This window comes from Diadema antillarum, unplaced genomic scaffold, assembly GCF_040938485.1.
Source record: "Diadema antillarum isolate AM-2024a unplaced genomic scaffold, OU_Dant_1.0 seq00001674_RagTag, whole genome shotgun sequence".
NCBI lineage: Eukaryota > Metazoa > Echinodermata > Echinoidea > Diadematoida > Diadematidae > Diadema > Diadema antillarum.
Window position 1 is genome coordinate 249,061 of NW_027272370.1, and position 27,540 is coordinate 276,600.

At 41.3% G+C, this 27,540-nt stretch overlaps 1 protein-coding gene across 2 annotated transcripts; it reads left to right on the plus strand.

The window, feature by feature from the left end:
* LOC139711614 (uncharacterized) lies at nt 1-27,540 on the plus strand. 2 transcript variants are annotated; one of them, XM_071623470.1, is made up of 11 exons: nt 1-260; nt 9,256-9,451; nt 10,890-11,067; nt 20,291-20,355; nt 20,919-20,994; nt 21,859-21,929; nt 23,395-23,446; nt 24,250-24,504; nt 24,792-25,106; nt 25,643-25,868; nt 26,580-27,540. In XM_071623470.1, the coding sequence occupies exons 1-11, from the start codon at nt 241-243 to the stop codon at nt 27,094-27,096; spliced, it is 1,971 nt and encodes a 656-aa protein (XP_071479571.1). In that variant the 5' UTR covers nt 1-240; the 3' UTR covers nt 27,097-27,540. The 2 variants fall into 2 exon arrangements, with proteins under 2 accessions (XP_071479571.1, XP_071479572.1); XM_071623471.1 differs by having other exon boundaries at nt 20,922-20,994.

Sequence of the window (27,540 nt, forward strand, 5' to 3'; positions counted from 1 at the left end):
AGTATAAAGTTCTTGTCTAGTAACCGTACACAGCAATTTTGGACTTCCCCTTTGCTCGGGTTGGTAGTTGATCCAGTGGACCTGTCGTACCAACGGACAACGAACTTCAAATAAGAGTGATACTGAGAAAAAGAAGTTTCGAAATTGGTTGCCAGTCTCCAGGCTAGTACACCTTTGGTTACACCAGGCCTTCTCTGCTCCCAAGACCACCGAACGGCGTTCCTTCCTCGTACGTCAAAGATGTCATCTCCAATAAAAATGTAAGTCGTCAAGTGCAAACGTTCTACTCTTCATTGCAGACACTTGAAAGGATCCCATTATTCGCAGTACTTAGTGTATTTGCAAGAGGGGTTATTAATACTCTTTTCTTTCATTCCACTGGTGTAAAGTTGATGACCATCCATGTTTTCATTCCTCCTATAGTTGATGGAGGTGTTCATCGAACAAAGTTAAGTTTAGTTTTATTTCGTTATTTTTGAATGCTGTTAACAGTTGTACAGGTTCATCATCATCATCATCATCATCATCATCATCATCATCATCATCATTATTTCGTAGTTCGATGACACTTGTACTGCAGATGAACACCCCCGTGCTATGTCTCCTGGCTGTGTGTCATGATAATGATTTAGTATGTTCTAAAGTACGTGTAAAAGGCATTGTGGTGTAAAGAGCTGACTTGTAGTCAGGCCGGTGTGATTGGTTGAACTTTTTTTCTTCTTGAAGGGGGGAGGGGAGGAGGGGGAGAATTTGTCCCTCAGCTTGCTTTTCTTGCCGATTCTTTGACCTTTTGGGTCCTCTCTGAATACAATTTACTTGATTGTTGGTTTACGGTCTCTTTTTGAGCCTGAAGATATACTGTTGTCATAGCTCCCATGCATGCTGCGTGCAGATTTGATTTTAAAGTCAGTATCGCAATGTTTAAGAAGAAATTGTCATGGCATAGATCGTAACGGATAAGCCATCGTTCTAGTGAAATACAATATGCTTGAACTACTCATGCCGCCGGAGCTCGACAAACTAGCTTTCAGAACAGATAAAACACCGATCAAAGTCTTAACTGCCATTTGTATTCCTTTGCAAATCAGCTGCCCAGTCAAGGGTTATGCACAATTTCTGATGGACATAGACTTGTCTGATGCCAAGATGGAATTAAGAAGATCCCTTTTCTCCATTTTGACCTGGAATTATTATCAGAAGTTATAAAGAAATGAAAAGAATGAGATGAGTAGTCTCGGAATGGGTGGATAATTAACTCTCTTTACATTCGATTCCTTCAATAATGTTTTATACATCACAGTCAGTAGAATGATACTGCTTATCTCAACATATAGTTGTAGGAGTTTTTAAATCTGCGATTAATCTGAGGCTCTCCCAACATTTTCCAAGTATTATAAAGGTGTACTCAGAGTTCATGTTAATAAGAACAGTCGCTGATACACCCAGCAGACTGTCCACCGCTCTTCTCTGGATATAGCGGAGGTGTTCAATGATTTCTAGGAGGTGCGCTGGTGGTGGAGAGGTCGTGGGTGCGATGGCCTCGTACGAGCGCCGGGCTCTTCCTCCTCCCAGGAGCGTCGGCTCAGTGTGGGTCCGCTCCGCTCCAGCTCACGGCGGACACTGCCAGCATTAGTCACCCATCAAAACCAAACGCTCCGTCTTATCTTTGCCGCAATAATTTCCCCTTTCTTGTGTGCTTGGCTGATGTCTACAATAACTGTATAATTTTTCGTCCTCCTTTTTTTTTTTTGGGGGGGGGGGGTGAGGGGGGAGCAAGGGGAGAGGGGGTCTACTATTCATCCAATTATGTGATTGCAAACGAGAGCAGTCTAATCATTGTAATGTGACAAGGAGGGACAGAAAGAGAGATAGTTAGCAAAGGAATAATCCTTCCCTTGTGTTTTGTCCTGTGTCAGTTGGCATGGTTTTTACAAGTCACAGCCGCCTGCAAAAGTTCACCTCATGGGCAAGGTAAAAGCTGACAAGGTCTCATTGTAAACTCATATTATTGGCTGACTGCGAGTCACGAATTCGTCGTGTGTGAGGTACACACACACACACACACACATACGCTAAAAGATTAACAAAAAACTATATCTGTGTCTGTATGTTTAACTAATTAGTATTGCAGGTTCGTCTGGTACCTCCTACATACAAATGTCGAATTTGCAGAGAAATGTGGTGGTATTGACTTCCCGCTGTAGCCAACTACACGGAAGGACACTATCTCTGACTGGGTATTTTCCGTTAATAGTTTGAACTAGAACTGAACTACATAATAATTACTATTCCAATACCAGTGCAAATGCCAAAACTCATTTGTTTTCATTGTTACTATCGTTTTTGTCATCATTATTATTATTCTTGTCCATGATAATATTAATGCCTTCTGATTAACTGAAGCTGCAGATAATTTCCTTACACTATTGAATTCTTTTAACGAAAATTTAATTAAGCAGTTCGTAATGACGATTTTTTTTTTCATGTTAAACAATCCTGATCGAGGACACAAGCGCGTTCGTGTCATGACGCAAGTGGTGTGGCTTAATTAGCTGTTTGCATGGAAAGTGATTTTTTGTAATCCTAAAAATGGATTAGTTTTATGTTGATACCAATTGATGTCAAGGGAATGAACTCCTTAACATCATATCTTTATAAAGTAAGGCAAAATTGTGATTTTGTTGATATACAATGTGTGACCCAGTATTTAGGAATTAGTTTGAAAGTAATGTGGCGAGATGTTGTTGATTAATGTCAAAGAGCTTTAAACTTGGTTGAAACAAAAGTTATATCGGTTTCGAAGACTAAAAAGTTTTCCACAAGACTTGTCTGGAAGAGCTAAAACAAGCTGAAATATTCTTAAAGTTAACCTTGTAAACTCCGAAAAGTATGCCGAATGAAGTCCCAGTAATTTGACATTATTTTGGAAAGGCAAAGCATTCTGGGGTATATTTTTTTTTAATAAAAAAAAAACTACAAGATTGTCAGGAGGAGTAGCAAGATTGATAGCAGGTCTGGTATACACCCTGGCATTCCTTAGAGGTGTAAGCACAGGGGTGGTTGATTCCCAACAGTACGGGGAACTATAATGCCTTCCAGGAGACAATGGATTATGTGTATTTCGAATGGTTCATTATGACGTAAATAATGGAACAGTGTTGTACTACTATCTGATTATCAGAAGTTGATAAGTTGTAATTATTATAACTTCAATACAATGTACTCCAAAAACAGGGAACAGAGAGGTGCGAGTGCAATGTCAAAATCAATTGTATAAATTAATATTGTGTGCTGAAAAAGAAATTATCTAAGTGTATGGAGATCAAGCAGGTTCTTATCTTTCATTTCGTATAACTTCATGTAATTTACATGTTTTTAAATCCATTTCCAACAAGAAACATAACGCGATAATTGTCTGACTATAAAAGCATTATAAATATTCACATCTTGAATTACGTGATAAGGTACCAAATAACTTTATATAAAGTCATATAGTACCCCTGCGTGTAAATAATCATCTTTTGAGCTACTGTTGGGACAAGATGAAACTTCGCATTGTCACATGCGATGTTTTTGCCAAACCATACATGGTCTTAAACAATGGATTAGTAATCAAAATTCGTAGGCGTTCCTCGATAGCTGAATGCTGTGTGGGCTGTAATCAGATTGTTTAAAAGCGATTTAAAGGACTTACATGCGTTCTGTTGAAATGCAAAGAACAAGAACGCATATTTTTTTTTTCTTAAAACCTTTTCTTTTGCCCCTCAGGTCTCTCACAAAAAATCCATTGCATCTTGATACAAGATTATTGAATTCTTCATTAGCAAAGGTGAAATTGTAACTTCGGAATTGAAAGAGTCTATCTAAAATCATGGAATGAATGTATGATATAAAAAAGTGTTGAATAGGGATATTGTTGATCAAATGATAGCTTCCATGATAAACCCAAAGAAATACGAGATAGGAAATGCAATATCATGAAGGAAGAAAATGTCCTAGATTATTTTCCTGAAACAGGTGTACCAGTAATTCCTGATTAGTTTTTTTTTTTTTCAATTCAATATTGGCAATTAGAGATTGTCTAGTGAATTCTTTAGGGTTGGTTCATAATCAGTGCTCTTGAATGTGGGTTAAACGATGTTTCATTTTACTTCAATGTAAAACACCACCACCACCAAAGGAAACTTTAGGAGGAAAAAGGCATATTTGAAGATTATATTAGTTTAGGAGCGCAGAATGAATGAGAAGTGCTCTCTTCTCGCGTTAAGAGGGCTCCTAAAGTTGACAATGTCCATGTGGCTTGTCCTGATTCGATTGTTTAAACAGGGAGATGGGAGAGAGAACTGCGACCGTGACCCAATTCAAGCGGTCCCTCGCACCAAACACTTTGTAGGTCACCTCCGTACAAGGCCCGGCTCCACGAGCTCCCGAAACTCGTATCTGAATGGTCTTGCGCTGGTTCCCTTTGCGCCGTGCATTCGCCACACTCTCAGACCAAAGGAGCTATTATAGACAGCTCCATGTTCAGACCAATTCGCCCCGATGTTCACGTGCGTGACAACCGAGGGGCGCCAAAAGCATGAGTCGAGAACCATCAGCGCCCAGTATCTCCCTGGTCTGATTTCTCCAACCAGGTCTTCCTCGCATGCATTATCAACAGTACAGCCAGCATTGCTTTTCTTTGTATCATCGTCTCACTATTGATCAATGTCGTTTTCTTCTTTTTTCTGAATTTTTTTTTATGGACAAAGCATATGAATTTAGCCGTGTAAAGTGCATTTTAGGAGAAATTTAATATTATCAAGAGAAACGAACGGCGTGTAACAAAGTTCGTCGTTAAGTAACAGCGAAGATTATTACACTATGTTTGTTCAGGTGTCAGCATGGGGCAAACTGTAGTGTACTCTATACGAAGTGACAGATGCATATTATAACGATACCAAGGCCGTTATTGTCGATAGCACGCGCGTAGAGCTAACCATAGCGGATGAACTTAATCTTGCCTGGAAATGGAACTACGATGTCATTTCATTGATAAAAGTCGGGGCATCCGCTTCTGGTGTTATGCTATCCATTTCCTTCTAAGGAAAAGGAGAGAGAGAGAGGAAGAGGGAGAAGGAATATAGCGTTAAAACAGTGTTATCTGAAGTTCTTGTAGGGCGATAGCGCGACAGGTGTATTCACAATCATCAGGTAATTTATCAATAATATGATGATATAAGGCGTGTAATTTTGTTGACATTGCCTGATTGGTATAACGAATTGGTATGCCAGTCGGTACTGACGCATAAACTTTGATTATTCTGTTGATCTTCAATAGCTAGATCCAATTTAATGGCCGTATGAATTTAACGTAAGACCATGCAGCCAAACGGATCTGCATTAGATTCAACCAAAGGGTAACGAATAAAAACAAATATTGTTGCTATTGCATTTGTCTCGAGGATGAAATCAGCCAAAATGAATAAAGTCTCTTAGTCGTTAAAGGATACAGAAAAGACGAGAAAACATGGCATAACGGCCCACCAAGTATTATGGCTGACAACGTTTGACACAACCATAACAATACTGAATTGATATGTCTTTATCGGGTTCTTTTTTCGTTCCTTAAGCAGAGGAGCTGTCGCTCAGTAAGAGTTATCGTAGGACGGAGGTGGATGCGTGAAAAGATGAAAAAAAGAGTCAGTGAAATCGAACTAGCATCTAAATAAGAATGAGTAGAAAACACTTAAATAATACTTTTGCATCTTACCTTTGACTTCAAAATTCGACTTCGAGCCTTTTTGACAATTCGTTATGTAATCACCATCAAAATTAATCCCCATCAAAAGGCATCATGATTGTAAATTGAAGCCTATCAATGCTTCAAATGACTTAATGAACATTCACTCTCAAAGAAACCACCGCGTATCCCGCAGGATGCCCACACCAACAGACGACCAATTTCCCTCCCGCGAAGGCCGGTGCGACATGCGACAACGACCTGTTGAACACGTGCCATAGTCACATCCTCGGCTACCTAAAGTAGTTGGTGGTCGTTGTGTACGTGGGAAAGGTTGATTGGTACAAGCCATCAAACAGAGATTTTTGAAAGCATATTTAAGGAAATGTAGGATTTTCTCAGCAATGTAACCACTTCACGTACGTGTGGATATCCGTTCACAATTTTTTTTTCTCTCTTTACCATTTATGCTTAGACTGATAGGTGTCTGTCCAGGGTCGAGTTCGCTTTCGTCTGTGTCACAAGTTCGCGAATGTCTAAGTTCTAGGAAATCCCTCCCCCGAAGAACTGGGGTGCGGTCATTAACAAATGAATGAATAAATGAATGAAAAATGACGATGTGAATTCACGGTTGCAAGCTGCCACTTGGGTCTTTTGCAGCTGAAGGTTGAGGCTTTACTATTTAGGATTAGTGTGGCGTTTGCCATTTTTGTTATGTGCATAACTATGATTTTATTTTTGAACACGGTCATTTACGAGAAATACAATAAATGCAGACGCAACGCGGGGGACAATGCAAGCTCGCTGGATTAAAGGGTTAACTCTTCAAACTTTTATGCAGCGATGAGAGCTGCAGTAAGGTGCCTTCAAAAGGCAGTTTCAGCTGTCCAATGTTCAAAGGCGCAGGATTGACTTAGGAACCATTTCACATCGGACGGCGGCCACCCCTCCTCATTATCAAGGAACAACTTTGTTTGATGATATGAGTCGGGTTGCATTTTCTTCTTAGACTGAGCATGCAGTGGCGGGGTATTAAAGGGGAAGGAAAGGGGAAGGCTAGTAACTGATCAGTGGGAATCAGTGGAAATGCTGGGAGATGATCGTTCCAATCCTTATGGGATTCATTCAAGAGTTCATTGTATATCTATTGTTGTGTGAAAATGATTTGCTTCAGAATGGTCTCATATTCAAGTAATGTGCAGTTTAATGCGTCCCTGGTCAGTGACGGAGCATTAATCTGCACATTACTTGAATATGAGACCGTTCTGAAGGAAATCATTTTCACACAACAATAGATATACAATGAACTCTTGAATGAATCCCATAAGGATTGGAACAATCATCTCCCAGCATTTCCACTGATTCCCACTGATCAGTTACTAGCCTTCCCCTTTAAGGTTTGATTAGGAGTGTGTTGGTTACAGGGGTGCAGACAAGTGACCCATCCCCGCCTTTTTAAAGATGGGGAATTATCTGGTGTGGGGTGTAGTGACAAAAACCTTTAAAAGCGAAACAACGAAAGCAATTACGGTCGGGCCTAGATATGAAATCATCCATCCGTCAACAAAGCATCCCTTCAAACCATTAAAAAAACGATTCACTGTTTTGAGTACTGAAAAAACAAAGAAGAAATCAAACCAAATCTTAGTTGAGAAAGAACGGTTCGTGCTTTCGTCCATATTCGCGCTCAGTTTGCTCCGGGAAACTCAAGGGGCGATCCTAGATCAGCGATCGACCCGGCCAGACGGGAGGAAGTGACAGAGCATTGACAATAACATCGAATCCACTGATAATTGTTGCTGTAATAACAGCTCCGTTTCATTTCATCGTTCCATGCTACATTCTACTTACAGTTGTCTGTTAGGTCAATTACTCTTCTGAGACAATGCTGTGCCGTCATATTCCTAGGTTACACTAACAGATGCCCATTGACTTTTAGAGTGAGAAATTAAATTGGATTACTTATTCTGTTCATATGGGTTAAGTGAAGAAAAAAAATAGTAATCGCACAATAACAACATTCTATGTTTATCCGTTGACTAGCGAACTATTTTTAAACGGATGATAGGGTCTGTGCTACGAAACGTTTTGAGTGCAGCCCGGGGCTGCGATAAGGCAAATTGACAGTCTTTCCCTCATTCAGATGATAACAATGGTATAACGTGTTGGAGATGATAGCCCATTCATGGAGAGAAAAAAAAGGCAAAATAAATGAAGTATAAGGGCGTCTACGTTGAACTAACACGGAAAGAGGCGAGTTTCATTTCCGCTCCGAAATATTTGAAAAACGGGTTAACTCGGGGTCGCCTTGCGTCAGAATCACTCCTTGACCTAAAAACATTATACGGCCTGCGACTCGACCTAAATAATGTAACCATGACTTGAACGTCATCGAGAGAACATCAGGCAAGCGAATGTGACGAGCTAGCTGCTAAATCGTGGAAAATAATGCATGAAACATGCAGACTGCATATCATTCATTACTAATTTTGAAAAACAAAAGTACTAGAAGGATATCAGCCCCAAATTTTCTTAGCACATGACGTTTATTCATCTAGTGAATTAAAAAAACATCGCTCGTCATCATGCTGGTTTATCTCCTGAGTCCTGAGCTTCCATCTGGGCGAAATTTGATGTATGTATTTATGTGCAACCTTTTGGACGATTCTTTATTGTCTAATCCACTGATTTATAGCTTTAACGATAACTTATGATATTGATTTTGTTTCATACTTTCAGCTTTTTTTTTTACCAGTATCATTTCTTTCTTATTTACTTGTAAACACATTTGAGTCGAACCTACCTCTCTACTGACTCTCTTGATATTGCATTTGCGCTTTCTTCTTCTTCTTTTTTCGCAGTCTTCTATCCATTTACCACCTTTAGTTCCAGACCATCAATCTAAAAGTTGTTCCTTTGGATGCATTTTCGGCTGTGTTATTGTTATGAAATGAAGTTGCTGACAGCGAATGACAATTGCGTGATATTTGCCGATGTTTATTTGTATGTGATTTGTTCTTGTTGTTGTTGTTGTTGTTGATCGTCTGATGGTTCTTCTTACAGTCGATATGAATTAATAGTAGCACAGTTTTCGTCGATCCGAACGAGGGACACACCAACACTGCATACCCTTCCATAATAATTTTGATGAAAACATGATTATCATTATGTGATCATCAACGTTCATGTGTATAACATGCATGCAGCATGATTATGCCCTACGTTTTATTGAGTAGCACAACTCGAAACGAGTTTTCTTTGTTAGATTATCAAATGTCTATCTTTATATGTATCCTGACCTTATATGTTTATCTCGTTAAAGCTCCTTTGTATTCTACCTGCTTGTCCTTTTAAAATTCTCTGTTCCTCCACCCTACCTCGACTTTCTGTCTATCTCTCCATCCCTGTCTCTTTCTGTCATATCGTCCTCTCTCCCCCTTCTTCCCAGATTGAACATAAAACTATACTTTTTAAAATATCTGACGTTGATATAATTCTCTTTCTCCCTCCTCCTGTTTGCTCTGCAATCTCAGGGATATGGATGCGGCACCCGCCAGCACGATGCACAATGGTAGGCAGCGCCTCCGCCCTTTTCTCATTTCCCTCATCAACAGCGGGACGGTGAAGGGGCTGGAGTGGTTAGACAAGGAGCACACCCTCTTCAAGATACCATGGAAACACGCGGGAAAACAGGACTACGACCCCCAGGAAGACTCTAAAATCTTCATGGTAAGACGAATTACCGGGCATTTCTATACAAACGCTCACTAATTTTGTCAAAGATATGCAGACACTGAGCAAAGAAAACGAAACGAACAAAGTTTATTTGGTTATTACGTATAGCAATAATTCAGATTCATTCTCAGTAGACTGCAATATCCAGCCCCCAACCCACCGCCCCCCCCCCCCCGGAAAAAAAACTTTAATATTAAGAAATTATTCTACTCTGTGTTTTCCCAGAGCAAGTCCTGTTCGCAAAAATTTTCTAGTGATGATATTGGCCGGTCCAGTGCGCCTATTGAAATAAAAAACAAAAACAAATACTACATGTCATCTGTCACAACAATTTCGAGAAATCCAAACACCAAAAACTACAAGGAAATGCATTCTGTGTGAGTGAGTGTAAGAAGATCGAACAGCATTCATTGATAAAACAAATATACCGAGGTATATTTAGAACTGATGTCGTCAATGCGAGTGAAAATTTCAGGATATTATGTTTTTGAATCATTGTTTTCCTTTGTCTCGAATGATTGTATCCGCGAAATAAGTGTCCAACAGGTAAGAGTGAAAGAGATAGAGAGAGAGATAGGATACTTAAGGAGAAGGGATAAGAGGAGGATGATGGGAAGTCTGGTTATCACGTGACATGACTGGGAAAACCTCACGACAACATTTCCGATCACGAACGAGATACCTGCCCGAAAGTTTTCTGCTCATAGTTTGTTCAATCTTGCTACATCGCCTGGTCAGCTATATCGCCTTGCCAAAATTATTTGAATGCATTGTTATTCGTCAAACAGTAAGGTTTTTAGTGGTTTTGTTGTTTTTGTTTCGCATCCTTTCCCCGTTATTGAAGTTTTTTTTTTGTTTCCTTGTTTTTGACCAGTGCAGTAATATTCGGAGTTAAAACGTGTTCACATATTCAGCTAAAGCCAAAATTTCCAAAGGGAAAAAACCCTAGAAGTTCGTTAGTCAGTTGACTTACCACTAATTGGAGTTTGTAGTCATCTTGTGTCCACATCAGTGATTTCGGCAGCCAGCTTGCGATATAGGCCTAATGGTTGTTTACAATGTCTCGGTTAAATCCTAGGGATGGCAGCAAACTAGGAAGCATTGTATGTATGCATTTGTGGTAGAGACAAACAGACGAAAAAACAACAACAGCAACAAATAAACAAACATCGAACAAGACATAGCCATATTTTTTACTGAAAACCCTCCACCTCCGTGTCACTCTCCTTTGGTTATTATTTGATATTTGCTACTCATTCTTCTCCCTTGAACATTTCCGAAGTGAAAACAGTGAGAATTCATGCTGATTCTGCCATCCTGCATCTTCCTCAGATATTTATCGTAACATTTCATTATATGTATTCAAAATTTGCGATGTGATAATTATGATGTTCTATGATTTTTGCTTTTATCACACATCTGCACCTTTCAGCTGTGGTCAGCGAACACGGGCAAGTACAAGGAAGGTATCCACGAGCCCGAGCCAGCCGTTTGGAAGACGCGGCTGCGCACGGCACTCAACAAGCTGCCGGACATCGAGGAAATTCACGAGAAAACTCAACTCGATATACCCGAACCATACCGCGTCTACAAGCTCCTACCGAAGAAAGGTGAGCCATTCATATATTCACATCCCATCGAATCGAGAAGTTGAGCTATAGCCAACACACTTGATGATTGTGCAAATACGCGTGTCCCCTACACAAACAAAACAGATGCAAATGCACAAACAAACAATCCAATGCACAAACAAACATTTACCATTGTTTATTGGTCAAGAAGAGGGAAAAAGTGTCTGGTAAAATGTCTCTAGCCGTGAGAAAGTACATTGAGTGTTTTCATTTCGTCTTGCAGACGGTAGAATGACGATTGTAAGGAAAACATAGACATACTTGATCGAATGATTCTACGTAGCTATCCTTTGACACTTAGGGGAGCAGGACGTCGCAAATTGGCATTTGAAACTTTCAAAAGGGAGATATGTCTTCTGAAGAAGTTAGCGGGGGATTGGATTTTTTTTTTAGGCTCTGTTGAAAAATTAGTTGAAAACTACATCTGCGATCCCAAATCGCCTTTGTGCGAGAATTTTTCTAGCTGTTTTTACCAAATTTGCCTTGTATAAATTATTAACAGCAGCAGTAACTATTCAAACACACTGAATGTCACACTTTTTCCCAAGAAAAGATAACAAATCACAGATCTTTTGGCTCGTCATCAATAGGCAGGCAGACAAGACGCGTGGATTGAACTCACTCTTCATGAAACATAATGCATGCGTATATTTCTCACTCTGTGAGATTTTCGCACTGTTCAAACTATACTTTCAGCTGTGATAAATAACATGTCAAAACCGATCATATCCCAAATTCATTCGACGAGGTTTAAGGTATCCACATTTTTAATGTCAAATTGTCAACCACGCATGCACAATTTTCAAATGTGTGGAAAATTTTCTTGCTTGTTCTGACTCAATTTTGTTGCGTTTGGCAGTGAATAACAACAAGATAGTGTGGTGTTTGACCCAGGATATTACCTTCAGAGCAGTAAAGAGCAATCAGCGAATCAGCGAACATTTTGATGGATAACAGAGAAGACGCAATTAGCGGCGGTAAAAAAAAAAAAATTCGTCCGCAGCGCAGAGTTAAAGAATGAATCTTCTGATGAGGAGCGCAAGGGAATGCAGACAATTCCACTGGCTCATTAAACAAATTGGACGTGACTTATGGGGGCTCGCGAGGGAGTGAGAACGGTAATGATCTTCAATAACAGATGACAAGAAACAACACAAAAGAGTTTAACGTCTGAATCAACATTGCTTCGACCCTGGACCTAATTCTAATCCCCAAGCGAGAGGCAGTACGGCTGTATATGGCTAGAGAAAAAGGACTTTTTCGCCATTAAAAAAAATAGAATTGGACTTGAAGCAATAAATATAAATCACCTCGTTGATGACGACCAACATGCACGTTTGGGCGGCCAGGTCTCCTCCCAGGGCGGGGGCCCCGCGCGTCTCCTTCCCGCACCTGCTCGCTGCAAATTTGCTTGGGAATATGAAATCAATTTTGAAACAATTGCCAATTGGCGTAAACTGCCCAAAGCAAGACATACCAAAGCAAAAACAGAAAAAGATATTGCTTCCCCAATTACAGAATATCTCGGGGTAGCTAGCATTGTATTCGCATATTTTGATGTCTCTCCTTTTTTTTATTCTATTTTCTTTTTCCTCCTCCCTGATGACAATTACAAATCAATCAGTAGTAATTGTCCCTTACCAAATCCAATTATTGTGTATTTGTGCGTACGTTGAATGAAAAACAAAAGCAAACACAGGGATTTCAACCCGTTGATCTTTTCCGGCATTTCATTTAAACGACCGTCACAAATTATTTCACTATCTGTTTGTCCCCCCCCCCCCCCCCCGCAACCAATACTGGTCAGTGAATGTGTTTTGTTTTTGCTTTTTAGTCACTCTATGGAGCTGTTTTGTGGAAATTAATAGTAGGCAAAAGTGACTGATAACTTGTCGATCTGTTTTATAGAAAAGACAAACATGGTCACTTCATAAAAGAGACACACTTTACAGAGCTTGTTCGTGGTAATTTCAGAGCGTTCGGTCTGTCTTCCTTGATGACCAAGGAGTTCATTTCTTTAAACCCTCAGCTTATTAAAAAAAAAGATTAAATCGCTAGCCAGTATAGCAGGTTTAATAGAGTCACTGTGTCATTCAATACAGACACAAATTTCATGTACAATGCACGTGAATCCATCTGCTGCTTACTTTTCTGTATCAGTGAGATGCCAACAAAACGCGTCTCGTCTATAGATAGGCCTGCTGGATTCTTCTGGTCATTTCCAGACTTCCCTGCCGGTCATTTTGTTACTTCGTTCACGCCTCTCACTGCTTTATCGTATTCCTCATTGCCTCTCTCCCCCTGTATATTTTTTAGTGATTAGCCGATTCGTATCGCTGATACCTTCCCTTAAATGCCGTTTGTATGATGTGTCTTCAAGTAGACTTTAGACAGCCAGGAGACAAAACTGGGGAGCTCTACCAGATCTTGAGGGCTCCTCTATGGAAACAGGGAGGTGAGACGCCTCTCACTTCCCTGGTTGGAAGGAGGGGTGCAAAAAAGACAGTACTTTCCTGTAAATGCGTCCGTGTGCTTAGCAACGTGTTCCCACTCGAGTTTTTACTATGTGCTTGCGTTCTCCACAAAAATGTGCGAGTTAGAAAGTTTAAGCACGGGACGATATGTCGACAGACGTCTTGTTTTCCCCAAACCAATGGAGATGTAATCCCCTCACATTATTTCATCGCAGAAATGATGGTATCGCGTAATATCTCTTACTTTGGCACCCCCGTGCGACATTAGTCCTTTAACTACTCCAACCCCATCAGTTTTATGTGGAATGTGTTCGTTGTGAGTCGAGCAGAAATAAATGAATGCTAAAGATTGAGTGCAATCCCACGATTTTGAAATAATACGTCAAGCAACTCCGACATTTGAGTCTGTTAGGGAAAGAAAACGAAAAAAAAAGAAGACATACAGCAAAAGAAATGCTTTGGAAAGAGAGAACAGTGAGATCGAGGGGGAGGGGGAGAGGAGTATGAGTGATGGTATTCTTGGGAAAAACAGTGATTGCTTCACATCACATAGAAGGATTAGGATTGTTTGTGGATGCTTGCAATGTCTCTGTCATATCAGTGGCTCCCATGAGAGATGAGATCGTGCTGATGCGATCATTTTGGAATGTCCATCTCTCATGTGGGAGCCATTGGTATAAAACAACACCTCCCAAAAACTTCAGATCCCCTCTTCTCTCTCCTCTCTGCCCCCCCCCCCCCTCCCCCTCTTTCTCATCCAGGGGATTCGCAAATGTTGTTACCATAGAAACGACTGAAATGCTTAAAGTTGATTGGCTGTGCTAGTTGCCGTTACCACAGTTACTGCATGCTCGACAGCCAATTACAGCCCGTTGTTATAAGTTCATCACGAAACGGGACTACGAAGCAACTCTTCTATCAATCTGTTAGCAATTTCGCTCAACTTTCCTGAAACAACACAGCTTTTATCGATTCCGCCCTGTGTAGAACGCAAATACCCATCACTACTGCACAATTTTCTGAAGTCGCTATCGGGTGTAAGCTTCCATGAACTTCCTAAAGTGTACCGGCAGACCTTGTGAACCCCAGCAAAAAAATTGGACAGTCTCTTCTTATGGCAATTGTCAAACTGTTCATTGATTCTCTGCCTGTATAGTATGCAGGCGATAATACGGTATGACCCGATTGATTGCCATTTCATCAAAATCGAGATTGATTCGTTGGGTTGTTGGTCTATAAACGGCACGGATAATTATGGCTTCTTACATACCTACACAGGCCTGCCCACATGTAAAATATTTCAGTCACTATTAATAGTTGATAGCTATTTTGATGATATGATTTTTACAGAACGGTTTCCAATAAAATCTGGCAGTTGACTTCTAAAATAGAAAAGACATTTGGAGTAAGAATAAAACTTTTCCCCGATATCCAAAGTTAATCTATTATATGCCGAGTTTAATCAGAATACAAACGTCAAGCGTCTCTCGTACAAATATTATAGGATGGTCCAGAAGCGACACTGCAGTATACTGTATGGTATGATATCAAATATGAACGGTAGCTCGATTTTCCAGAATCACGGTTCCAGGTTTGGCTTTTTCTCCTGAATTTAAAAAAAAAGTGTCTTCCAGGAGTTTGTGTGGTTGACTTTTCCGCGTGACGACTTCTTTTCGAATAATGAGTTGTACAATTCAACTCCGTAGGACTTTCAAAAAACAACAACAACAACAACAAATGAGAAGACATGACTTATTTCAATTGCTTTTCACCTTGTGGATGATTATGTTCATGCTGAACTACGTCATAATATGCGTTCTTTCAGAATCACTGCTTTGGCGGGAAATCACCGGCCGTCCAGGTATAACCCCGGAAAAACTTTGATTCTGCCTTGACCCGTGTCGCCAAACTCTGTTAGCGTGTAAATGAGAGGATATCTTATGAAACGAGCTATCCTCACAGACAAAAATCATGGCTATATATTGTGTGACATATTCATGAGAAATTAATCACCACTTGGGGGTCACTCGGCAATGTCTACGAGGACTTAAATAAAATGAAGTGACTTACCATACCATCCATTATTCTTCATGCCCGCAATGAGACGAGATGGAATATTTAGATAGATAACAAGAGGCTAATAAGAAATAGAACTCCGTGACGCACGAACATTCTGTGCACCTTTTCACTAACGTCATCCCATTATTAATCTTATTTCTCTGAATCCGTCCGTTGCCTAGGGTTTTTTTCTGTTTTTCTTTTCCCCCTTCCGTTAACTTGAGATGTTGTTATACGAGTGTGTCGAACCATCACTTCAGATCAAATTACCATTGTTATGTTTAGAGGAACGATATTTACGTATAGAGTCATCATTCGCTCTATGGCATATCAGAGTCCCGTTCAGGCAAACACGTGTTTCCTATGAGTTGGCGCAATATTATGATTTGGCTCGAGAAAATTTGGGTTTATCTTTCTATCTAAAAATAAAATCTGGGCATTTTTGTGTGGATGTGTACGACCCTGCAGAATTTGCGTGGTTGTCCTAGGATACGACGTTTTTTTTTGTCTTTGTTTTGCTCTTTCTGTCTTTGATGAATATCCTTAAACATCGTACCAACAACTGGATACTTGTTGCTCCTTTCCTCTTTGTTTACTTTGAAACTATATCTCTATATTGTGGTCGTAAAATGCCATCCTCGAACATTTCTCTCTTTTTTTTTGCGGGGGGGGGGGGGGGGGGGGGGCAAGAAACAGGTTTGGGAAGAAGCCAAAAAGCGTTAAAAAAGTCAAGGATTTAGGTTGCACACTCTTTGTATATAACACGCGCGGCACGAAGACTGATGGTATTTGTTCAAGGGCCATTAGAAGTCGTAGATTTTCGACGAAAGTCTGCTTTTAGCCAGGTAGGGCATGTTCACACTTTTCGGAATGCGCGCTGATGTGACCGTGACAAAGGCAAAGTGATACTATTACTTATTACTATTATTGTATGAATATTAAAGACAAAGAACCAAGAAACGTTAAAATCGCAGTTTCGGTTTGCCCACTCCAAATCATCGAAGTGTAAAACTTCTGCTTCGCTTGCTACTTCAGTGCATCTCTTTTCGATGACTTTGTCGCAGCTTTTATAGAAAGATAAGTTGCTCTCGTATGCCATAACTAATTGATAGAAATCATTCCCGTTTACAGACACTGGAGTGAAGGTAGGTCTACTAGACTGATTTTTCCGTTAATCGTTTGAAGATGATGTTGAACCGTACGTATTCTTCGAAATAGAAGAGTACTAGTTAAACCAAGGAGGTACTTAGCTCCTTGGTTAGGAGGTGCAGTGTACTAGGTTGTAGGCGAGCTTAGTACACCTCATTGGTTAAATCATGGACCTAACTGTTACTAGCGCACTCGGCGTGGACCGACTGACCGTGCGGGTGTGAACGCATCTCCGCCTGAGCAAATCGTCTCACGGTCGGGTCGCAATAAATCTGGGGAAACCCTAGCTGGGTATACCTATGCGATGAGTCACCCATAAGCCCCGAAGTTGTCACCTCACACGGTATGCGAGCGGGGACACGAACAAGCCCAGCGTACTGTCAACATCGCACAGCGGCCGAGACAGGGCACGGAGCTTGATACAAACCAGACACGGGCTTTCTCGAACCCTTTCTCCTTCTGACAAGCGTACCATACGAGAAACATTACAGAAATGACGACGGGATAAGAAAAAACTTCGAGGAGAAAGGAATTCTAGGGGGTTGACAAAAAAGCGGCCAAGAAGGAACCACTACGGCTATAAAACTTCAAAAAGAAATGATAAGCAGGTATATCAACTAGGACTATAGAAGACAGGGAATTTTAATTCGCGAAAATAATTAGATAAAGGACGCAAAAGACTTCGGCTTGTGAACATTGAGGAAAGTTTGGACGCTACGTAAATTGAGTTCTCGTGTTCATGAAGAGCATGCCTCGCGCGTGTCACATTTCTTCTGTTTTTTGTTGATTTTACTGTTAAAATAATTTTAGAAATGAGTCTGACGAGGAAATTGAGCTGAAATAACATCGCCGTGTTGCCACACGTCGGTAAAATACCATCACTCCCGGATGGGGGATGCAATAAAATCACTAATAAGTGACGACGTCTTGGCCGTTTTATTCCCTGGACCAAAGTTCCTGGCCTAGTTCCAGGAACTGCTTTTGTACGATAAAGGTAGCAATCCCCTTACTGCACCAATACTACCCACCATATCCACGGTTCAGCAATTCTGTTGGGCGCTCATTTGAGCACATCGGAATGAAAGTGAGCATTATGAAACAGCGCAAAAAAAAAAAAAGAAATCAAACACATAACTGGTAAAAGGAATCCCGCTCTGCGAGTGGTGATATTGTAAGCGGCAATTGCATCGTGTCATTCACCTTTTGCATGACTGTGAGTGTGAAACGTCATCAAACAATGTGCACTTTCATTTATTTATTTTTATTGTTCCTTAGTGTATACGGTACGTATACATTTTGACTAGATAGTGATTGACTTAGAGCGGGAAGATGATACCATGAAGGGGAAGCAAATTGATGCTCGAAAGAAAAACAAAATGGCTCTCAACAGAAAGAAAAAAGGGATCAATAGTAATTAAGCAAGACAATTACACAGTTAGATTACAGTTGTTTCGTTGTCTTTTTACTCGGAAATGAGGGATGATGAATAAAAAGAGAGAGGGAGAGAGAAATCAGTAAAGAAAGAAGGTCGATGTGGTTAATCAGTATTCAGAAGTTTTGGGAAAGGAGGGGAGAGGGAGAGGGAGACCAGGGGAGCAGAAGAAAAAAAAAAAGAGAGAGAAAGGGGAAAACGAGGGTGGGGCAAACCCTTTTAGCAGGGTGACAACATCGCTCAGGAATGTGGAGGGGGGTCTGGTTTCACGCGGGGCGCTTTAGGACCACGTCCAGGGTCGGCCGACGGGTCACGTTGGGGTCACTGGCGATGGGGTGCAAGGGGGCATCGGTCCTCGGGTTCAAGTCCCACTGGGTGATAGCCCCTCTTGCAGTCTGGTCTCTCTTTCCAGGGTACGAGGAGAAAGCTCCAAGAGTTTGCTTGACGCGTCCCTGTGAAAACAGCAACCAGTCTCCTACATGTACCCCTCACCTTTCTCGCTCTCCCTCTCTTTCTCTATTTGTTCCTTTGTTTTAATACGATGTTTGAGTTCATCCAAGTGCATGCAATTGGTGCGCGGGCTCTTCCATATCCTAGCAGTTATCGATCACCCTCGTCACAAACTATGGTAGAAAGCAAAAATACACTGCGGCAATGGTTACAACATTAACCTTTGCTGTGCCAATTAGTAAAATGTGCAAAAAGTCACACACATACCTCATGGAAGGTAATAAAAGTGGCACACGCCGAGGGTTGAGAGAACAATGATTAGCCTACTCCTTACCCATCGTCGTCTTCGTTGAGAAGACACAAAAAGGGAAGGGAGAGTTAGGAAAACAACAACTGAGCTCAAGAAATGTCCATTTTCCATTCGTTCATGTTTTGCAAACCACAGTGTTGCAGCTGTGAAGTATGAATTATACTGTTGGCTTTGTGTGATCTTTGGGCTAATTTAATCAAACATCTACATCTAACAAAAAATGATGATGAAAATAATTATGTCACTTCAGTCTGGTCTGTATTTGAATGATCTCTACTTTGTGTAAATGTTAAGCATGTGTACTGCGCTCTGACAAGCTGTTCTCTTCACAATGGAGTGATTCGGCTTCTGTAAAGTGAGGTGTACTCGTGTCTCCCTTCCTTTTCGCTGCTCTTCCAACCTGAAAGCCTCTTCCATAGCCTATATTTCTCGAGCGAAACGCTCTCTCTTCCGTCCCGCACCCCGCACGCACCGTGCGGCGGGTTGGTCTGTGGAGACCCTCCGTTGAAACCCTGCCGCTTTCTGTCTTCGGGCGATCCGACATTGTTATCTCACCATTTCACGCTGTTTGTCTACACCCGACTGCACTTTTTGCGCCTTCCCTGTGGAATTGCTACACGCAAGTCAGTATTGAACTTGGAAGTGGCTTCCTCTTGCTCAGTCAACCTCTCTCTCTCTCCCTCCCTCTCCCATTCATCTCTCCCCTTCTCTCCCCCCCCCCCCCCTCCTCCTGCCCTACCCGCTCTCGCTCCTAACCCCTTCTCTCTATTTGGCACGCTACTATTTGGAGAGCAGAAATCTATCCTTGCTCACGAAAAATGAGCATGAGTTTTGAAGGTGAGACATCAGATGAGCAGTATTCAATGAGAACAAAAAAAAGTAAGCTGGTTATGACAAGGATTCTGAGGAAGAAGAGATGGTATTATGCTGAGAAAAAGAAATCAGACAATTCAGGTCCCGTTTGCGGCCTCTTAGCAGCGAAAGGAACCAACGTTTCATCTGACTGACTAAATACCTCAATACCTCAACCACCTGATTATGTGGGTTGTTTTTCTCAGTTTTATTCATTGTCATCAGTATTAATATTATCGTTATTAGCATCATTGCTATCAAGAAACTTCTGAGTACCATTCAGACCTTCACAGTGCGTTGTGAGATATCACCGAATACGTGGGGACGGCTATCTCTGTTCAGGTACTTTTGATACAGGAGATACGGCACAGGGTGTTTCGTGCATTTCTGTATCCTTGTGACTGAAGTGTCGAACTGATGCTGTGGGTTAAAAACTAACCTAAACCACCTTTGTCTCGGCTTTCCTCCTTTCTGCAGCTTCCAACGCCAACAGCAACAAGTCACCGCAGCAGAACGAGTTTTCCCCCTCGACCAGCAGACCAGTAAGTGGACACAAATCCTCTTCGCTGAAGAGAAGTGAATGCATGTGTTTGTCCACTATGATGTGTGGCATTGTTACTCACATCCAGCTTAATGCATGATGAATTATATTCAGCGAAATATCGACTCAATCAGAAAAATACGATCAAAAATTATAGAGAACGAAAGCCATGGCTGATGAATACTGCTTGAAATAGAAATACCACGTGGAGTAAAAAGTCCCTGCTATTTCACGTATTGGACTCACGAGGCAACATCTGTGGGGATCACTTGAAATATTATTCGGATCACAATTTTAACTGAGTTCATTATTAAATCAACCTCTCATCAAGCAGCTTTCAGTTAATTAGGTCCAAGGTGATTATTATGAATGAATTCTGACATTTTCAACTTCGGGTTTGTAACTTATCGTCGAACTCTATTCTCGTGTAACTGAAACACCGGACGTGCATATTAAGAGAAATTATACAAAGAAAAAAAGAAAACGATATTACGTTGAGAGTTGTGAAATGGGTACTAGATAATAATTATATTGATGTGACGGGTTTCACCATTTGTCTTGCAGCAGATGCGATCAAGCCACTCTGCTGGGGGTAACGTGCGTTCTTTCCACTCCTCCGTGTCCTACCCGAATGGCATGGGTGAGTAGCGTTTTCTCTCCTCGTTTGGTGCATAGCTAGCTAGGACGTGATCGTTTCAACATCAGCCACATTCACTTGCAGATTTTCTTTCTTCTTTTTTTTTATTTTCTTTCTTGAAAATGTCTGCCAGATTCCGATCAAATTCCGCGAGATTTCTCATGTATTACATGATACCTGTTTTTGCGATTTGATTTCCAGTTGTGGTTTTCTTTTTCTTTTCTTTTCTTTTTTGGCTTTATAACATGTCACTTAAGGGACCAATGTAAAGTTTAATGATGCAGGTTTTTTTTTTTTTTCATTACATGGAATAAATTTGTTTTATTCTCTTGATCCACCAGTCCGCAGCTCCTGATTACTGTTGGTTTCTTTTTAATTTCAACACTAGAATCGATATATGAAATTCACCACAGTCAGCTTTTCACTGAAGTTTGTGCATAATATAGCCAGATTTTGCCCCTGCTGCTAATGGATCCCACCCGCGTACTAAAAAAAAAAAAAGTTAAATGCGGTGCTCCCATTAAATACGAAGATGTCATTTCGACGTCGATGTGGAAAGATTTAGAGAATCTAAAAATGAATTCGGCATGGTCATGTTATAACGTATGTAAGAGGAGAAGCAACATGGAAAGCTAAATGCAGCTTTAAGGCTCATTCACGGATAGTTGCTTTGCAAGGTTAAGTGTACTGTGAAACTCCAATGGTATCATATTTTAAAGCAAATAATAGCCTTGTGGCGTTCATGGCTGATGGTTGTGGCGCCATGTGCAAGTGTGCACGCCATGGGCGCCAATTGGCAGCGCTCTGTGAAGAGTATCCGGTGTTTCACGTGTTCGCTTTCTTCTTCTCCTCTTTATGTTTTCACAGAGTGCCCGGATGCTCCTCATCCAAACTACCCACCGCATTATCCCCTCTATGACTACCAGTATCCAAATCCGGTAAGTTATACTCTTTCCGTCTCTTATCTCAAGTGACCCTTATGTAATTGTACACACGCCACTACACACGTATCGTGAGCAGTGTCGGATTTACGTGACACAAAATTGGCAGAGAGATCTGAGAGAGTATAAGCTAAGAGAGCGAGACAGTGAGAGAGATGGGGAGAGGGGTGGTGTTATATATATTGCTATAAGTGTGTGTGTGTGTGTGTGTGTGTGTTTGTCTGTGTGTGTGTGTGTGTGTGTGTCCATTGAGATAATGCGGTATTTATCCTTTCTCCCCATTCTCGCTCTTTCTCCCTGCATCTCTTCAAAGAGAAAGAAATTCATTTCTTGTCTGTTTTGTGTTTCCGTTGTAATTTGCCTTATATTATATATATATATATATATATATATATATATATATATACATACATATATATATATTTAAGTGCTTTCGTGCTTTGCTGCGGTCATTCCACGACATCATTTTACATCACGAAAGACCAGTAGCAAACAGGTCTCGCTCTAGAAAGCCCCCACTTTACAACAAGCTTTCAGTCTGATTTGAGCATGCTTTCCGAAGGCCATATAGATCTCAATTGAATACATGTATCATCCCGCCAGTATATCAAGTTTAGAGCCTAACGTGCAACATCAATGTTTATCACTCAGCTGATACCAGAAATTCAGGGTGGCCCTCTTATTGTGAAATCGTAATCAAGTGATCAGCTGAGAGCAGGAAGAGTGGTCGATTTAAGAACGAATCAGACAAAGAAAATGATTGGTACTTATTACTAGTCCGGATAATAAACAAAGTGATAAATGGAGAATACACAGATGATGTTAAAAAGAGACATTAAAATGAATAAAGGAGCATGACAATACTATTATGACAAACAAGATTTACGAATGCCGGAGACAGGTATGACAGGTAGGATAGACTAAGAGCTGATAGAGGAGGTAGAATTATCATTATGTTGTCAAGGCAAAGACACAGGGAGATTGATGGCAAGTCTAAAAAAATGTCATGGATCAGGAGTGGAAGAGATAAGGTTAGAGGTCACATGACAGCGAAGAACATCTACGAAACAACAACAACAAAAAAAGAATGAAGTGATTTGAGGAATTTTGTCAGAGCCATGCAGCTTCGAGTGGTGCAAGAAAAACGCCTCGTTCTCATGGGTATAATCTTACGGACATTTAAGGTTTGCTAAAATTACTCATGGAAAACGAGACAGCGACGTGCAGGGCCGTTACCGTGCTCTTCACGTTATGACATATAGTTCTCTCTTCTGGTGTAGTCGGGTGTGTGTAGGTTAAATTGTGCGTTCGCGACAACACGGTTTCTTTTAAATCTTATTTTGCGGTACATGCAGCCAATTTCTGGTGTCTAATGGAAGCGAAGTTTCTATTGTAAGCCATATGTGGGTGCCAATAAGGCAGCAACCGTTAAACACTTGCATTGTACTATGTTTTATTACAGATATGCGACATAGGAATGAGTCATTACTCAGGCTTTTCGGCGTCTAATACAGGTTAGTGCCAATTTCTGTTTCGTCCACTTGGTTAGAAATGTGTGTATGTATATATGTATGTATGTATGTATGCATGTATGCGTGTAAGTGTATATGTATGTATGTATGTATGTATACATCATGTGTATGTAAGTACGCGTGTTTATTATGTAAGTATACAATGGGCAATTATACTACATGTATATAGCAGTAATGATAGGTCTATACTTGTGAACAAATTATTGACAAAAGTAATTAAGAAAGAGACATTGATAACATTACTAATCTCATCAATAATAATGAGAATAGACCATCCATGAAATAAATTACCGATATGATATTGTACCTGTAACGTGACAGCACATAGCAGCAACCATTTGGGAGCGATATACTCATTGGAGATTGAAAAGTCATTCAGGGTCTATAAAGCGTTAGTCCACATCTTCTAAAGATGACTGGTGATCTTACTGTGATACACGCATTTAGCTTCTACAAACATAACAGCAGTACTTCACTATACATGTATCACGTAATAATAGAAAATAATGTTCACAAATACATGACTGCGGTGTTGTTGTTTTTTAAATCATCACACCTATCTACCAATATTATCTACTGACTGAACTGAACTGATGTTCAATTTCAGCTTGTGATGTTATTCCTTTCACTATCAGTATCATACAGTTCATGCATAGGTTCGAATTCCAGGGCTTTGTTCATAGTTTCCCAGTATAGTGCGGGGAACATGGTGTTACTGGCTAAGCGTTCTGCATGGCGTTCATCGTTTCATGTAAATGCACTCTCCTCTACTTTTGTGGTTACAGGTTACAGCTACTACCAGAGCCACCACCAACCCGTGCTCTCGCCCCGCCACCATCCGTATCCGATTTCTACCCGCCACCACTCGGTGTCGTCGAGCAGCTCGGTCGATGCCTTGACCGAGATCACGGAGGTCATTCAGGAGGAGATGGGAAACGGTAACGCCAACGAGCACCAGGAACCCCACCATTACACCAACATGGACAACATGGCGGTGCAGCTACAGCAGCAACAACACATGAAGATCGGCTCTGCTGGGGGTAAGCATACCAGTGCCTTGTGTTTATGTGTGTGTGTGTGTGTCTGTGTATTGTGAAAAAAAGAAGAAGTTATAACGACAGTCACTATGTGTGTTTTTTGGCTAAGCAGACGTAATTAAGCTATCAGATGTAGCTCCAGCCAATCAGCTGTCAGCATTAGTGTTACCATGGTAGCTAAGTGTTCTGTACAGGCGATCATCATCGTTTTAACTGATTCATGAAAGTATAATATACCATACAGGAAATACTGACATTAGCTACCAACCTGACCCTGATTTATACGACAGGTATGCACCAATACGTCAACAATAACAACGACCCTGCGCAGATGAACTACCATGACCCCAACTCCGTCACTTCCGCCGGTATGACCATCCCGTACAACAGCCCGCCTACTGGCGGTGTTCCACTCCGGCCGTTCTCCTCGCGTGGCGACTACGAGCAGCACGCTTCGCCTCCCTCGGCAATGAACGCGATCACCATGGCGTCCAACGTGTTGAGCGGGGAGGACGAGGGATTGGTAGCCTGCACCGCCTCGGACGCCATGCCGGGGATCTGCAGGCGACAGTCCATCAAAGAAGAATCGCATTGCCTTCCGCATGGTAAGTGTATAGTATACCAGTCATTTTCGCTATTAACCCATCGCTTACCGAAAAATTAATTTTTGTCAATGTCAATGGCATCTCGGAGGCCACAATTTAAGAAGAAAAAAGAGAGAGAGAGAAACAAATGCTTGAATGTCCCTTTTGATACAATTGTCATCAAACATAATGGAACCAGTGACAACGAAGTACAAGATGAACGAAAGCTGCGCAAGATCGTAGTATTAGGGCAGTTTTGAGCTTTTGATGATCATGATTACAAAACTTTTCTTGTCCTAGATGGATGGTGGATGTATGAATCACCAGTAAATTCCTCGCGCTGCACGCACATAAATACAGCGGCTGCTCTTAGATTATTGTGTGTGTTTGCAGATTTGGGCTTTCCGTCATCACATGCGCGGAAACCTTATCGCGCGAAGTGCCTGTCCGTTTTCCTCCCCTGTCCACTTCCCGCTGACCATGCTGTCAATTTCCTGTGGGTTTCCTCCAAATTCCTCCCAATCTATCAATCCATTTTGTTCCTCTCTATCTTTCAGAACACGAGATGACCATCCGTCTGTACTACAAGTCAACCGACGCTGGCTTTCACCACATCCGCGCCGAGGCGGGCTGCATGGTGTATTTCAAAGTGCCGAACGATAGCGAGGATCTTCGCAACATGGACCTGATCCAGCTGCCTGATATTAAGAAGATCCCCGAGACGGAGGTGAAGGGAAAGCAACGGGAGTACATAGGGAGGATTCTGGACTGCTGCGAAAGGGGGTAAGCAGTCTGCGAGACTATCTTTTGAGTGTTTTCTTCGTTTCATTTCATCGTCTTTATTTCTTTTCGTCCTCTATCCGCATGTCCTCCTAGAGAGAACAATCTTTACTCTCTTTCTTCCATTCCTTTTAACTTTTTTAAATTCTTTTTTAAAAGGCCGAAGATTGTAAACAATTCGAAGAATGCCATTGTCGCAAAAAACAAAACAAAACAGAACATAAGTCTCTGAAATGCTCAATTCTGATTGGTTGTTACCTTACTTGTGCTTGATTTTCTGACTTTTTAATACGCCAGATTGCATCTTCTTTATGCAACAGGGACCTGCAGGTGTACCCTGTATGGACCTTGTATGGTTTACTGTTTCATGTTTTGTAGACGTTATTTTTTAAACACGATTTTGATATCTTTATGATTTTCATAAATCATTATCTTATAGTGTTTTCTGTTCAAGCACCTGTGGTGGTTGATTGAAAATTCAATCCAAGCGTACATCCAAACGGAGCTCTTCAAAATGATGTTTTGGGGGATTTTTTCCCCCACTACAATCGGATGTATCGTGTGCGAAATCACATTTAGTGAGTGTATGAAACACACTAAGCTCTGAAATTTGCGAATACGGTAAAGAAGTTCAAGTTACCATGTACAGTTTATTGGCTATCGAATGTATTGTGATGATGTAGTCTTCAACTTTCTGCTCTCTCTCTCTCGAAGGGTTTCTTTAGTTTGCCGAGATGGGGCCATCTACGTCAAACGCCACTGCCGCAGCGTCCTCTTTTGGAGCACGTCCGAGGACCCAAGCTGTCCTGAGAAGCTGGAGCGCGACGTCGAGACCAAGATATTCGATCTCACGCGCTTCCGGCTGCGCCTTCGCCAATACTACGAGGGCACTATCCCGTCGCCGGTGGTGCCAGAGATTTACTTCAGCATCGCGCAGAAGCTGCACGAGGGCTTCCCACTTCGCGCCTGCTTCATCACGTTCGTCGTGCGCCCGCTGCGCGCCTGCGAGGAGCTTCGCACCATCAACGACGAGGCGCGGACTCTGCCGCACAGCAGCCACAGCGGTCTGTTGAAGTTCTCCGGGCCCGACATGCACAGTGACGTGTTCGCAACCAGCACGTCGCCGATGGTACCTCCCACATCGACTGGACTGGGGCCATGGGGCGACATGAGCCCGTACGCCGCGTCCTGCCCGATCGTGCCCCAACCTACCGCCATGCAGGTTAACTAGACTTTTTAGTTGGAGTTTTGTCGAAGTAAAGAAACATCTTACATGTCGTATTAGTGGTTTTGAAAGCGTTCAAAAGTTCATATGAAAATAAAAAGCGAAATATTAGTTGTGGAATTTGGAAAGACTTCCATAATGCTTGTTTGTTTATTTCAGCTATTCATGTGACAATTATATCGATCTCTTTGTTCTAGTGGCAATTATATCGATCTCGTTACGAAAGCAAAAGCAATCTTTCCCTGATGATTTCTAAAAATATTAGTTTTTATCGCTTTGTCGTGATTTTCAATTAACTATTACTGTCTGATGACCAATGTCTCTTCATTAAGTTTTCAAAGGAAGTAAATAAAAACATAAACATAAAATTGCTTGCAAAAGCAATTAGAGTGACAATTAGAGAGAACTGTGTAGTTAAAAAAGTGCGTATACGTGTTTTTTTGTTTGTTT

Bases quoted from the DNA above. Each gene is read 5' to 3' on its own strand.
- LOC139711614 (XM_071623470.1), top strand. From the start codon at position 241: ATGTCATCTCCAATAAAAAT. The intron at 24,505-24,791 runs GTAAGCATACCA...TTTATACGACAG, and splicing joins GAAGATCGGCTCTGCTGGGG to GTATGCACCAATACGTCAAC. The intron at 25,869-26,579 runs GTAAGCAGTCTG...TCTCTCTCGAAG, and splicing joins CTGGACTGCTGCGAAAGGGG to GGTTTCTTTAGTTTGCCGAG.